At 35.5% G+C, this 16,452-nt stretch overlaps 1 protein-coding gene across 4 annotated transcripts in view; it reads right to left on the reverse strand.

Moving 5' to 3' along the window:
• Nucleotides 1-5,749: 5,749 nt before the first annotated feature.
• Nucleotides 5,750-16,452, reverse strand: part of LOC149801027 (uncharacterized) — a 31,368-nt gene continuing 20,665 nt past the window's right edge. For 3 of the 4 annotated variants that reach the window (XM_089955057.1, XM_089955055.1, XM_089955056.1), the window contains exons 2-3: nucleotides 9,129-9,338; nucleotides 5,750-7,012 (exon numbers count right to left, since the gene is read on the reverse strand). In XM_089955057.1, the coding sequence (XP_089811183.1) occupies nucleotides 6,893-7,012; nucleotides 9,129-9,338 (330 nt within the window). In that variant the 3' untranslated portion in view covers nucleotides 5,750-6,892. Of the gene's footprint in view, nucleotides 7,013-9,128; nucleotides 9,339-15,361; nucleotides 15,415-16,452 lie in introns of those variants that run through there. The other variant, XM_089955058.1, reaches the window with a different exon arrangement.

Below are 16,452 nucleotides of genomic sequence, written 5' to 3' on the forward strand. Positions count from 1 at the left end.
AACTAATTCTATCAGTAAACAGATCGTCTACTTTTAAAAAATCTATCTGTGTTTTTTCTGTACTTCGGTGAAAGTTTATTTCTAAAAGCAGAGTATATTCCTGATGTAATGAATTCTGACAGTTGTTTTAAGTAATTGATTAATTGAGTTTTTTACATGTACGGGGGCTCGTGTTGGTTTGTTCTATATCTCTGCTCAGATCTCTATATATTCCACCTATAAGTTTCACCACTTATATTTATATTTATACGAACCGGGCAATACTATCGAGGGAGTTCAACCTCTCTATAACGAGAACCGAATTAAGCGGACACCTTGAAAGAAGGTACCATCCGCCAACCCACACCTCTTGCAAGAAGAGGGGACTTTGTGTAAGGTTTCTACAAAGTGGACCGTGGGTAGCGTGACACCCGCTTACAATTGTACATTCGTTAGTATAATAAATATTAGTATAACAAACGGACAGTTGTTTAATTTCAGCACATACTAAGTTACCATGAAATTTGTTAATCGTTTAGATATCACTGTCTTCATTGCAGAGAATGCAGTTTTAGCAATTTTGTGTAAACTTTAAAGAGTACCCTTTCATTATCAACTTGACTTGTAACATTTCAAAACAGGTCAGCTGTGAAATACACCATTTAACTTGGTACCATTTTTTTTGGAATATCATCTTGATTTTGGTCAACCTCCAAGAGAACTAATTTTGGTATGAGGAATAATTACCGCGCCTTCTCAAGTCTACGAGCTGTCTACTGCGTAGAAGTGACAGGGGTTTCTACAGCAGACGTAGGAACGCTGAACAAATCTGAGAAAATTAATCTTCGTTAGATTCAGTTTCTCCCAGAGAAATGTACCACGTCCGCAATCAGTATTAAGAGCAATCGCCATAAACGTCTTTGCATGTTTTGGCAAGATCATTATTCAACCGGTAACAATGGAGTTTGAGTTTACAAACAGGGAGCTGCCATTAAAAAATGAGAGCAGCAGCAGATTTACACACATAAGGAAACGCATACAGAATACACCATCCCTTCAGTCTGCGATCTAATTGATATCCACCCCACCTGGCTCTGGTAGACCATGTTGGAAAAATATGGTTAAGGAAGCACTGACCTCGTACTGTCGCAATACATGGGAAGTGGTGAACGAAACCAAACCATCACCCAGATATCTCATCCTTCAAGACAACCCTCTGCTGCAGTCGCACCGCTTAGAGACATTTATTTACCTCAACCGACTCAACCGACTCAAGGAGTATAGTATTGCAGCTATAATAGTACAATTCAGTAATGTGCGCTTAGAAATAAAATTTACTTTTAGTATGTTTTAAAATGCTATTATGGTTTTATTCAGGAGAATATACAAAATGAGTGGATTGGGTTTTGGTTTGTTGTTGTTTTAAAAAAAATATGGGTAAGATATTCACACACACACACACACACACGCGAGAGCGCACAGAGAGAAACAAGATAGTACTCAATCATCATCAAATTGTTTTATGTTTGTGTATTTCACAGTGACTTGCCGTTGCCAAAATGTCTAAGTGAAAAATTATATAACCTTTTAAAAATATGACATTAAAAATAGCATTTTGATATTCCCAAATCATGATAAAATAATTTTTATTATATTTATAATTTACAGTAATTATATTTGTAGCAATAATACAAATTTGATGGTTATTGATTGTAAATAAAATTTTGTCGTAAAGAAAATATTTGAATTTGTTACATGTCTTCTTTTACATTTTACCATGTATGGTCAGCATATACTCGATATGTTGTAAATGTATCTTGCTCCTGCCTGACTAGTATGTGTAACGTTTCATAGTAAGGATGGAGCTCTCAAAGTTATCAAATTGTTCAGTGATAAATTTATCTGACACTTTATATTTCAAAAGGTAGTCGTAAATAACGATATCTTCCAAAAAGTGTGTTAAACGTGCATTGTTTAGAACTTTTCTTGTCAAGCTGAATCTAATACAGCCCCATTGGAAGCATCTAACGTTGTAAGCACTCCTTGCTGCTGCAAAGCCTGACATTTTTCACGTGTACGAAGCTTTAAATTATATCTTTGAATAGCTTTATACAGATTCTGTGGATCTAAGGAAATCCTTAAATCTAAATTTGGCTTGTGTACAATTACAAGCGAGTTAACCCATTAAGATTAACAACATGTACGGCTTCCATTTTCTCAAGTTCTGCTTTCAGGACATCATGGGACTTTTCTGCATGCTTGATTTACTTCCCCATTTAACTTGATGTTGATCTTTTTTAATAAGCATCCAAATCCATCAAATAGATTTGCATATCTCTCAAAAATATAAATCCGCAGGTTTATTTTATCGTGTTCCTTCCATGGTAAGTACAAAATTGTCCAATTTTATTGTATCACAAGTACCACGTCCAAAAATAGGTCTGACATCACTGTCACTTGTGATGAATTGGGTAATAGTGTTTGTGTCTTAGTTCTAGCACACATTAATCTCGTACTGGAATGTCACTGCCATCATATATATATTTAACCTTGGCCTATGCTTCAGTTGAAATAGTCCAAAATCTAAGACTTCTGACATCGGCTCCTGTGTCTAATTTGAAAGGAATAACTGCAATTGACGTTGCTTGAAACGATCCAAAAGGGACCATTCCGGTCAGCCAGGTCCGTTGTATATAGTAAACATTCTCTCTCAATACCAACTGAATATACCTTTCTTGTGATGCTGTTTGCTTGATATCTACCACCTCTGTCCTGATTTATAATATTTTGTTGCATTATTGTAGCGAACTGTATGAAAATAATTTCTTTCTCCACATTTCCTACATATCTCGCCTCTTGCTGGACAGTGTCTTTCCCTATGATCTAATCCATTCTTTGTACAGTAAAGAATCTTTTCCTTTGTATTGCTTTTTCTGTAAAGCTCTTTTGAAGTCTAGCTTATTGGTGGAATCCTTTCTTTTCCGCTGCATCTACATCCTTACCTGTCAGTTTCATAAAAGCAACTGTTTACGTTTTTGTTGCTATGGCTCAGCTGCTCTGCGTATTTCAAAGCATCTTTCAATTGATAAATTCTTTTCTCTTAGCATTCTTGCTCTTGTATTGTCATTATGTATCCCTTTGATAATTAATTCTATCACGTATTAAACAGTCTTTGAGGTTACTAAATCCGCACTCTTTTGCTAAGATTCTTAAATGCATCAGGGATCGATCAGGCCTTCTCCAATCTACTGTTGATAGCATGCCTCTGATAGACCTCATGTTTCTTTGGGCAACGTTGTTCATCAATTTTCTGTATAGGATGTCCCATCTTGAAACCCAAGTACCTCTCTATATAACATTAAGCCTATGGATACTTTTTAACATTACATTTCCTGCTTGAGTCTATGATGCAAATATGATAACCCTTGCCGCAATATACCCACAAACATGGTGGAGGGGCACCTAACGTTAATTTCCATTTGTATCTCAAGTTCCCCACTTCCTGCCTGCCCAAACAATTAATGGCAGCCTAATGTTAAATACCCGTGTGCCTTTCAAACACTTGACTCGAAGAAAAAAAAATCATATCCATTATTTTAATAGTCTATCGGGTGCTAGTATAACAATACAGTTTTATCATATCTGCGAAAGCATACAAATTCACTTGGCATCATTATAGATTTCGAGGCAAACTATAAAAAAAAAGTAAAATGTGTTGTCGGCCAAGTTTTGACGGCACATGGAAATTGCAATGCATATGTTGCGTCATACCAAAAGTTCATGAACTTGACAACATATAGGCTTCGTGTAACATGTGAAATGTTCTCTTTGGGAGGTAATCCAATCAGTGTACTGATATTTCGCGATATTGGGATTTCATAATATTTAAATCCAAATACGTTCAAGACGGACAAGACAAATGTACCCCAATTTAAAATTATCTCCCACTTTGTAAGCATGAGCAGTATACCCCTGTTTTTACATGACCTACTTCGTCTGCCCTATTCCACCAAGTTTGACATCTGTTTATTTCCAGATCAAACAATAAATTAACTAAGGCGGAAAGCAAATACTTGTATTTACCAGGTAAACATTAATCTCTTACGAAGGGACGAGGCTATCAAATGGACCAGACGAAAACTTTATGGCGCTTACCATAGCTAGAATGGTCAGGAAATGGCTGCCAAATTAAATATTTACTCATGATTAGAACTGTATGAAGCTGGGTTGATGATTTACCTTTGGTACTAATTTGTTATGTATAATATCACAACTGATGTAAAAATTAAGAACATATTAAAGGCGAGAGGAGAAAAAAATTAATTGTATAAATCTTTTTGTATACTTAGCTCTTCGATTACATCAGTTTATCTGAACCTTCTAGCCAGTTCCTAATAATTCAAAATCCAAACACTGGATTTTCGTGTCTTTTTAAAAGTATATTGAACTATTTGCACTGATTGTTACATATTAAAATCATAAAACAGACAAATATAAATACATCTCTCGCTATGAAAGTTTGATTATCATCAGTTGAATAGGCTATGTATTTCTTTCCCTCAAATTACAAATTTCCTCGGTGAGTCAATCCTGTGCATGGATAAATTACCTCAACTTACAAATTTCCTCTGTGAGTCAATTCTGTGCACGGATAAATTCCCTCAAAGTACAAATTTCCTGTCAGTTCTGTGCATGTATACATTTTCCAACCTGCAGATCAGGATAAAGCTGTGAAGGCATAGTTATGGGAGAGGGTTGAATGTGAGAAATTGACACCAGGATAATGTTGCTTTTTGCATAGGTTTCCTAACTTGTATTCCATGTTTCAATGAATCTTGGTTCTGGGAACCGATACAGTTTATTTATTTATTTATTTATTTATTTATTTATTTATTTTCACGTTCTGTCGTCTAAAGAACTAAATACAAATGTAACAAATATTTTCATTGCAATAGTTTAATCGCCTTAATTTACGAAAATGGGAACGGAATCGGACCCCTCCCCAACAGAAAGTTAGATAACTTACCAAGATTTTGGGGTCTTCTTAAAACAATTTAATTGCGCACCTGCAGTAATAAAGGAATTGGTGATATTAAGTGACGAAGTCTGCTGTCCAAAACAGGAGCAATGGAAAGAAAGTGTCGAGTTTTTTCATTCCTTTTTTTCTTCTTCTCACCAGTCGGTTTTAATTTATTCCTTTCAATTTAAATAAAAATAGGTCTGGCAGTTCTCTCTCTCTAAACAACTTTATTTTCTGCATTTGAAATCAAAAAACATTTTCTACAATTTTTTTATATGGCACTTTTATACACATTATTTTCATTGCTTTGAAATTTGTAGTATTTTGTTTTGTTTTCTGCAATTCTGTACGCCATTTAGTTCAAGTTAATTTCAGAATTACGTTACAAAGCTTTGCTCTCTACCTTTCTACCTTGCTTTGTATCTGTGCGAATGTGCGTGCATATTCATTGAAACTAGGAAACTACGAAAGTTTGTTTTCTGCTTTCAGATGTGAATGAACTAGTATGTACACAATACTGTATATCATCAGATCATCTTTTAAATAGCTCAGTCTCAGTTACTCAAATTAATCGATAAAGTAGTTCTAGCAAATTCTTGAAATGTCCTCAGCAATGAAGATTGAAAACGTACACAAGTTATGGAATGCACCGGTAGGAGATAGGGAATGACTGTATTCGTTTATTTATAAAGCGATGTTACATGGCGAAAATCGTATTTGTCAGCGATAAAAATAAGAACAAAACCAGAGTCACTTCTGAGCTTTATTATTAAAATTAACTGCTATTTAATCATAACAAAATATAAAAAATATTCCAAATCTGGAAATTTCTTTATTTTAATGTGACTATACGGTTATATATATATATATATATATATATATATATATATATATATATATATATATATATATATATATATATATATATATATATATTGAATTAAACGCATCCTATCCACAACTGTCATCAGAATAAAAAGAATAAAGTACGTATTTTAGTGCCTTAGCAAGAATATAAATAGATAACACAACGAAAATTCGACAGAGCTTAATTGTCTTGTTTGCACTCTCTTGGTATTTGTAATATAAAGATTCAGCCATTTTTTGTGTATATGGACTTTCAATAGAAGTGTTTTAGGTGTATCGTCATTTCAGGTCCAATTCAACACAAAACACTCTAAATGTAGATAATGAGCAAGGGCATACGTGACTTATGACTTCTGGCACACGCCCCTTTATTCGAACAAAAAAGCAGTAAGAGTGTCGGGTATCAGCACATACTTGTTCGTGATGACGGAAATCCGAAAGCCGTAACTGTTCTTTTGAGTATCCTTATTTGCAAGTAGCTATTTTTTGTTACATACCTGTACATACGAAAATGTTTATGGAACAAGGTAAACACAGATCAAGCTTAAAATTCATAAAACTGCTAAGACGGAGACATTAAAATTCATTCAAAACTTAACGAGGAACCATTTCTGAACCTATAAATGTTTACCTTCTGAATTTGTGATCTTTGTCTAAATGTGTTTCTAATTCTACCCAGAATTCTTACAAATTATGAAGACTTTCCTCAATGGAACTAAACTTCTAAACACTGTCCTTTCAGCAAAGATCTTAGTCTGGTAATTAACAGTTTATGAAATGCACGCTTGATGATCCTTAAACAAAATGGCTGATTTTCTATGTAACGGACATCAAGTATCAAGGTAACATATGTGTCACTTACTAAACAAAGTACCGTCGAAAATGGAAGGAATAATCATCAATCCCAGAGGCGTTTTAAAAGAGCAGACCAAGAAAACGATCATCAGTCATTGATGGAAAAATGTTCACCCAGTACACGATGTAGATTCCAAAACAGATACTTCATGCATTGCGCCACTGATCTACTTAATTATAGCCCTTCCATGCGTAAGAACTTACAACTCCCATGTCCTTATAGATTGACTGCTGCATTCTTCTGTCACTGTCAGGTATTTTACTTTTGTCACACTTTGTCAGGCGTCGAAGCTGAAAAGAGAAGAAGAATTTACCCAGTGTCACTGCAAACAAATCACACATATTATGATCATTATCTCTCCACCCCCACCACCAACTTGAGTGTGGGGCTCAAGTGGTAGATAAAGCGTGACCTTGCCACAAAGGGTCAAGACATAAAGTGAAATTTAACATCAATAAATCGATATATAGCAGGCGGATATCGGCAAGATGTAACGCAGTGGAGCTGAGAATCGACATAACCACACCCTATATTAGCATCGATGCATACATGAATGAGCTCACGTGTATACCAGATTTTTGATAAGTATATCCAACCTTAATTGAATACCACTAGTTATTTAAAGTCTGCAGTTTTAAAATAATGTCTTTAACTTTGTCTACACGGGTTGTGGAATGTATATGCGTCAACAATAGCCTTTACTTGTTCGCATGGTAGCAAAAGCGTTGTAGAGGGTATGTGACCAACACAAGGTCCGTGCAGATTGCATCCGCCAACACAGGAACTGTGGAGACTGCGCGCACCAGCACAGGAGCAGTGTAGAGTGCATTTACCAATATGTATACTGCAAAGAGTATATGTACCAACACGGGAACAGTGGAAAGTGCGTGCGCCAACAATGTAAATGTGAAAAGTACGTGTGCCAAAACAGGAGCTACGGATAATAGGTGTTCCAAGACAAGGGCAGTGTTGAGTGCGTGCGCCAATACGGGGGGTATGGCAAACATGTTCATATCTGGTAAGCACCAAGTTGGGTGCACGATAGATGGTGTACAGTCAACTGAATTTCAGCTGCTGCAATAAACTATTTATACACAACCAATAAAACTTAAAACAAGTTATAATAGCTTTATGATTGATATCAACTGATAATTTATGTTCACATTAATAGAACGGACAGTTTTTAGGTTGAAGAATTTATCAGACTGAGTCATGCTGAGAGTTTGCATCAAAGCCAATAAGTTTGTCCCCAGTTTAGTGTCATATTCAACGTATCAACCTTAATTACTCACAACCGACCAGAGGCACTTAGGGAATATATAGTAATCCTCCTACCCCTAGCCCCAATTCATTTGGAAACATTACTTGTCAAGAACATTTTTATGTCATTTTCCATTCCAGAGCGGCTCCGGTTGGCGCTCTGCATTAAGATGTTAGTGTTAAGACTGGTCAGCCTGGTGTCAGAATAATGTGACTGGGTGGGACATCATGCTACATATCTGCGGCATGATGCCCCAGTGCTAGACATCACTATAAACTGCCACACTGCAGATATCGTAGCGATATGATTGAATTTTTTGAAAGTTACGTTAAAAAATTCCAAATCACACATTTCAGAGCCTCTCTGAAATTAATGGCACAGCTGCCCTGTTTACCATTAATCCAAATTCTTCTTGATAGTTCTTCGTATGCAAAATGAGTATTGACCATCCCTTCAGTGAATCTGTATCAGACCATATTAAACAATTTCTTTAGTGTTAGACCGTACCAGGTTCGAGATAGAATCGACGTAAAATGATTGACATGTCACAGGTTTAAAAGACGAAATTCATTAAAATCTATATATTCGACCAATTTACAGATCACATTCTGAATTGTGTAGAAACGCTTCCTAAAACATGTTGGAAGTGAGAACAGTCTCGACGAAAATTAAAGTAAATTAAAGCATAATGGATGTAACTCTGTCAGAAAGGAAGGATATGAAAGGACAAAAAGTGCAGCCTTTTGAAGTTTCATTAGCCTGTGTATTGGTGCTGTGACTAGAAAACTGTATCACATTTAGCTGCTATCCGGGTGTTTTGGTGGCCTTGCTTGTGATGAAGTCGTGAGATCAAAAAGCACATATTGGAAAACCAAATATTCCTACAACATACGATTTTGAAAAATTGATTTGGACGATAAAACGATGTGGGAGAAGAAGCATGCTTAATTCTCACACACGTTTGTGGCCACGTGATGAAGGGAAAATGCTCAGGTGCCGATCTTCAGTTCTTCACTATTCGCAACAAAGGTCTAAAGCCTCCTGAAAAATTACCTAAATTCTCTACATTCTTAGCCTCCAGCGTGCATTTATGTTTTTATAATGACAACAATAATATTAAGAATGATAACTGAAATAACAATTACCATCTCATCCAAGGCATCCTGGTCTAATAATGGTCCGTTCCTAGGATATTCTCTCTCTTTCGGCTGTTTCACGGTGTTTAGTCTTTCTACAGTTTGGTCTATTTCGTATTCGGTCATTCTCTGGTGGCCAAGACCAAACTCCGGCTTGAGGATTGTGCCCCAAGGCAGCTTGCTAGATTTTGGACGAACGGAAGACCGGATTGTCGACATCTAGAATATAAAGAATCTTTAAAATGTACGAAACTGTTTCATTTAACCTTTGATGCAGCATTTGAAATCAAATATAGTAACATTTGAAATTAAATATAGTAACTAATTAATATTGAAGACTGCTTTGTGAGAGCTGATATTCTTGGGATATGTGTTTCGTGGTTAATGTTCTTTGATTTATGTAGTCCCAGGCGTGATACTATAGTTTTGGCCAAGTGGCATTTTAATCTAATGTATGTTTTAAGCTCGCTTTGGAAGAACTCTAGCTCAGTTGTAAAGAAGAACTATTAGCCAGGAATAAGGTAAGTACATAATAAGCCATGGCAACCAATTAGTATCAGCATTCTTTAATTATAGCCTGCACTTTTATTAATGCACTTCAGCGTATGATAGTACAAGACTCACGCGACACCCGTGCATTTCTACTGTAAACAGTTTAAAAAAAGAAATGCAGCTTCGTCATCTTTTCCTATAGCAGAAAGTCTAAATTCTAAGTACTGACATGATGAGACATTGTGAGACAAGACACCCGGACTACAAAGGCGTCGCCAAGAAAACGAACCATGTTTGTTACAATAGGCGCACGCAACCTATGTAATTGTTCACATCAACCAAATGTCGGACTGCTGGCACTGGGTTCTAGTTTCAGTTGCATGAGCCTTTGGGGAGGTTAGAATATAAGTTTTCTTGGTTAATGTTCTTTATTTATGTAGTCACAGTAGTTTTGGTCAAGTGGCTGTTTATATACATGCATATACTTGGCTGAATTTCTTTCAGTTACGAATGTAGCTCATGTGAATTTTAAAGAAAAACTCTAAGACCTGAACGAAGTAGAGCGATTAATAAAGTATAAAGACTACCATAGTATTACGACTCTATGGTCATAAACTTAAGGTAACAGAAAGAAGCAGAACCAACAAGCTTTGCAAAACTTCACATATAATTTAGTTGTTAAAGCTATAAATGAAAATATGAGAGGAACTTATTGTGAAGTGAATCCAAAATAGTCCTGAAAAAGTTGTATTAAAATCCAAAAGAATGAAAAAGTTCCATATGAATTTCAAAACCGGAAATGTACTGGTCCTCCAAGAATCGTGACGTTGTCAAATGGCCTTGTCCAGAACTCCCTGGAAGAATTTACAATAGTTCCATTATTATATTATAGTCCAGTAAGCACTTTCTATTTTCAATGAACAATTCAAACAAATATTTTCCTCTGAGACAATATCTAAGTGCAACATAAAACAAGTCGGCAGTCTTGATGTTACAACAGAAACACAAGAAATAAGAATGACTCCAAAATAGGAATTAATCTGATTGCTCAGTTCTCCCCGTACATACACCTTCAAAAGTCTATTACGATTATACCCCAACTGACAGATCTTACTACTCAATCTACTAGTACTTATTCATTTGACCTAACTCATCCAAAGGGTATTAACTTAATTCTTCCAAGATACCACCTGACTGATCTGTTGAATGATAAAAAGGGAAATATATTTACTAATAATTGTATTATTAGTAACTGTCAACACATAAGTAATCAACTATTTATAGATCCTATGCACTTTTACGTTCTTTAATATCTTAAAATAGAACCTTTGCATGTACACCAAATCCAACAATAGATAACCACTACAAAATACAGTCATACATAGAAATTAAAAAATCAGACAAAATCTTGAACCAGGAATTACAAAAAAATATAGATATACATAACACATAGTTTTAATTTAAAACGAACGCTCATTTAATTATTGCCTACACATTTATTAATTCGGATCATAAACATGAATGTATACGACTGTATTAAGTTGTATATAAGTTGCACACCTGGAATGGACTAATGAGATAATTTGTGTATTTCTGCAATAATTAGTTAAAGAGAATTACGTCTTCCTCATCTTTATCAGAGTTGAAAGTCAAACCATAGTTACGAACAGAAGATCTAAGACCATGGTCTACCACGTCATCCTGTAACAATAATTAAAGATCTGTGAGTGGCAAAATTACAATTTATAGGAGAAAATCAATAAATACTTAAACCTATAAAGCTCTGAAATTGTGATGTATGCTATGTACAGTCTAATACTATCCATCTAAAATATATCCTTGGTTTTCTTGTATTGTATTCCACCAAACATTTACTATAACCGGGCTAGCAGCAAGTCCCTAACACTGACAGGCTTATCAATGGTGATAAGCAAACGGAAACAAGCCAAGCACGCTGCGTGCCTTAAGGAAAGCTTCTGTCACCGTAGCATAAAACTAACCGAAAGGAACATTGCAAAGCTAACTTACATATGCCTGTATAATGATCGCTTAAAAAGACGAGATCTATCAGGAATATTCCAGGCTACCAAAAGCTTCTTTCATTTTGGTACTACTTCGGTGATAGTACACACAGTCCATCATCGGCTAAAATGTATGATCTCTTGCTATAATTAACCTCGGGTATTGCAAACTCTTGTATTATAAAAATAATGGCAAACTGCCTCATAATAATAAACAATGTACAAAATATTGGAGGTAATTTTGTTACTAGTATGGGACGAGGTATTACCGTAAAAAAATGCACCGTTGGACAGTTCGATACCGGACTCCGATTATTTAATCCTGTAGCATGCTTTGATTGGTTCCGGTTGTATTTAGGCATGATATTTTGTGCCATTATCCGGTTTAAATTATCGACATTTCTCGTGCCAATTAAACACAGTTTAGTTTTGTTTTGAAAAGCTCTTTTTGAAGAAAATTTGTTAATATGGTGATTAATTTCGCAAAAAAAAAACACCATACACGATTTGCTGGTTCAAACAGTATCTAAACGTCTGGAAAGATAAGCATTCTCTTCGGGTTTAAAACTACCTCCACCCGTATTCCCCCGTTCCATGAAACTAGTGAATTAATTATAGCTTTTCGATCTGCATTATATCAAGGAACTCTGGGGGCTTAGAGACTCGAATTCATTTGAAAGTTTGTATAACTATTTCGCACCTTGTCCATTCATTCCATATCAGTATTTATAAATCGAACAAGAATGAATGATTGGATAGCAGATTTTATTAACTGGTTCACTTTCGAGCCTTTGTGTCACTGAATCTCCGTTATGTTACCGCTAGCACATATTTCGACACAGCAGAAAATAGTGAGAATAAAGTCGAGCTTTCTACATTAATGCCTCACATTATTCAATCAGAAAAACATATCGGCTTTGATAGTTAAGTTAAATATACACTAGAACGAGTTAAAAAAAAGAAAACACTGAGAGCAGAGAACAGTCTCTCTCAAGCACATACACACGCGCACGCATATTTAAAAGGCACACATTGAAACGCCCAGAGGGAAAGGAAAGAGCCTAAACTACGCTATACTGATTACTACACTAGGAAACAATTGTCATGATTATTGTCTCGATATACAACAAAACAAATGTCAGAAATTTCATTCCGTGATAAAGGTAAAAAACAGCGCGTTTCATCATTATAGTATAAGACAAGTAACTCTTGAGTTGTATTGAATACCTATCCGCAACATCATAGGCCTTTCAGCCAAAAGAAGTATAATCCCCACCCCCTCCCCCCAAAAAACCTCGAGCGTAATTCGTGTATTGCTTTGTTGGCTTCATCCTATCTACTTTTGTATACTTACTTGGAATAATTGGCAATGTATCATTATTCAGTAGATAGGGATCTCAAATTGTAACATATTCCAGTAGATAGGGATCTCAAATTGTAACCTATTCCAGTAGATAGGGATCTCAAATTGTAACCTATTCCAGCGTATTAATCATTCAATAAGACGAAGAAAAAAAAAATCGTTTCGTCTGATTTCGGTTTTTGCAATTGCTTTAGCGGGTTTTAATGAATGTTGGCGGAGAGATAACGCTGATAAATATAAAATTTTGATCTATAAAGACCATACATGAATTTGTAAGTCATATTTGTTTACAACAATAATATTCTAGAGGCACCATTTGTATTGCTTCAGAATATAATTTGAAGCTCAGTACCTGGGAAGTCTCCTATTTTTAATTTTTTTTTTTCATGTCATGGATTTCAAACTGGCGAACCCTATACTAAAACCAGTCGCACAGAGGATTTGCATGAAATATATTTTTTTATTGTTATGTTCCCAAAGTTGGAAAAGCATCTACAAATGAATTATATTCTTCGGTTGATTTTTTTTGGGCTGTATTAATGCGCTTCGTGGTTGCCTTTGCAACTGTATTACTGTGGTTCGTGGTTGACTTTGCGGACTGTATTAACGCGGTTCGTGGTTGCCTACGCAACTTTATTAACGCGGTTTGTGGTTGACTTTGCGGACTGTACTACTGCGGTTCGTGGTTGACTTTGCGGACTGTAATAATGCGGTTCGTAGTTGACTTTGCGGACTGTATTAATGCGGTTCGTAATTGACTTTGCGACTTTATTAACGCGGTTCGTGGTTGACTCTCCGGACTGTATTCACGGGGTTCTTGGTTGACTGTGCGGACTGCATTAATGCGAGTCGTGGTTGATGTTACGGCTGTATTAACGCGGTTTGTGGTTGACTTTGCGGAATGAATTAATGAGGTTCTTGGTTGACTTTGTGGACTATTAATCCGGCTCGTGGTTGACTTTGCGGACTATTAAAGCGGTTGGTGGTTGACTTTGCAGACTGGATTAATGCGCTTGGTGGTTGCAGATCATTAGATCTTAAAACTCACAGGTCTGCTTATTCTGAAGCAATTTTTTAGATTTTTAAAAAATAAATCCTCTGAGTAGCTGTATTTGAAAGATTTATGAATTTTCAAACAAAATATTTGCTTTTATTGAATTTTAAAAGCCATGTCGTCGATAGGGCTGCTAGAGAGTTAAATCATGTTGCATAATTTTTCTGGGTCTTTTCCTTGATATTTTGGCAAACTTTGATATCTTATGAAAATATCTTGGCAGTGGAATGAATTACACTGGGAATATCGTTAACATGTAACAAAAATAGTATATAGATGAGAATGGATCCCCAAGGTACATCACTAATAAACAATTTTCAAGGAAGACAGCCCACCTTAAATAATAAACTCTTTTCGTCTACTATTCACAAAACGCATATATCCATCTCAGTACATACAATGTATTGGTTTTCATAACAGTCATCTAAAATCCCCAAAACATCATTTTGTGTTCGCGTGGTAATATTTTTAGATCAAGGTAATAAACTCTCATTATATTGTATTGAAATCAACAAACGCTGATTACTGTGTCATTTTCATAATATTTTTACTTTATTGGAAACGGTCACACTCGTTCAGCAGTAAAACGACGGCATGGTTTCCTCGAAGTGATTTCAGGAAAGTAAAATAACGTACTATGCTCACGTGGCGATAATTTTAGTTCAAGATCTGAAAGTAGTAAAACAATTACGGACTTTTGTTACGGTCAGTCCATCCTGTTTTAATGAACTATGGACTATAGCTTTACTCTCAACAATATCATATTACAAAATACAACAGATTAATAGATTTAACACTTCCCTCCCCGAAAAAAACATAACACACACACACACACACACACACACACACAAGTCACGGCCTAGTTACTGATGGGTGCCGGACTCCCAGCTAGTTCGAAACAATCAAAATGGGAATGCAATCATCACCACAGATATTACATAATTTCACAAAAGTTGTAAAATAGCGCGGGGAATATCAGTTTCCCCATGTTTCGATCTAAAACAAAAGGTCGTCCTCAAAGTATAGTAATATACATATACAGAGCCAAACACACACACACACAAATAGTTACACGTGTAGAACAGTAAATATTTACATTGTGGTACAGAAAAGTAAAACTATACAGAATAATGAAAATCTCTAATCTAACGGAAAAGGACACAATAACAAGAAACAACTACACGCCAAGAACAAATATATATTATCAACGAAAGAAGCAAACGAAATTTGATGCAAGCTATTAACAAAATGAGTAAGCTGTTAAGAATTGCTTTGTATCCATCATCTTGAAACACTGGAAACGTATACCTACTTTTTATTCTTCATCGCGAGACACTGGAATACCAATAGAATCCATCTGGACCACCTCAGCTATTTACGAAGCAAGGATCGACACAGAAGTTGCGTATACATCCGACTCTTTCATTCGTAACTTCTCGGTCAATCATGCTGTCAATACAGTCATAGAAATGTCCGAGGTGATCAGAATAGATTGTAGTTTTCTGTTTTTACGATGAATTTTCAGCGAAGAAACCATTGACTTTTTTCTGCAAATTATTACGCCGACATATATCCAAAGCACATTTTTCTCACATAAAAAGCCAAGGTTGTCTGAATAATTGCAAAGTTATCGTGTAGCCAGATTCCGGGCACCTATATAGCTACCGTCCATATATGTAGAAGCACGACAGCGGGCCAGTCTAGGCTATTGTGCATGCATGCATGTACCAGGGTCAAACGACACCTCAACACAAAATAGTGGCCACACCATGTTAATTAAAGAAAGAGATATAATGTCAATATAAATAATTGGAAATGAAAAGATCAAACCGTAGGAATATAAATCTTTCCAAGCCAAACAAAAACCTAGGAAGATAAACTCTTCGATCGGCACGTTAGCACTAATGGCTATTGGGCACCTATTAAAGACAAAACTCTAAAAATGTAAATACAAACTTAAAAAATGTATCCAACCAATCTAGACACGAAATTCTCGAAGATACAATATAGAACATGAAAAATAAATATGCAAGATGTAAAAACTGCAAAAAAATTCAGAAAAACCTATAAAACATACGAAAATATGAAGCTCTACAAGGTAAAAGATTGAAGGTCAAGACGTGGTAATATAGAAATAAAAATAATACTACTAATACTAATACTAATAATAATAATAATACTTCGTGTTACTGGAGGAGAGGGAGGCAAAGCAAACTGACAGGTAAGAAACGTACGCGAGTTTTTCAATGTCTCTGATGCCTGCAAAAAAGAGTGTGTCCTGTGCGAACAAATTATTTAAGCTCTACTTGTATATATATTTTCCTTGCTCTGTTTCCTTGACAATAAACAGTAGCATATTTTGCTTACTTTATTTCCCTTACAATAACCTATAGCATATTTTGC

The sequence above is a fragment of the Sinohyriopsis cumingii genome, chromosome 4 (genome assembly GCF_028554795.1).
Source record: "Sinohyriopsis cumingii isolate HCF-2022 chromosome 4, ASM2855479v2, whole genome shotgun sequence".
NCBI classification, from domain to species: Eukaryota; Metazoa; Mollusca; class Bivalvia; order Unionida; family Unionidae; genus Sinohyriopsis; species Sinohyriopsis cumingii.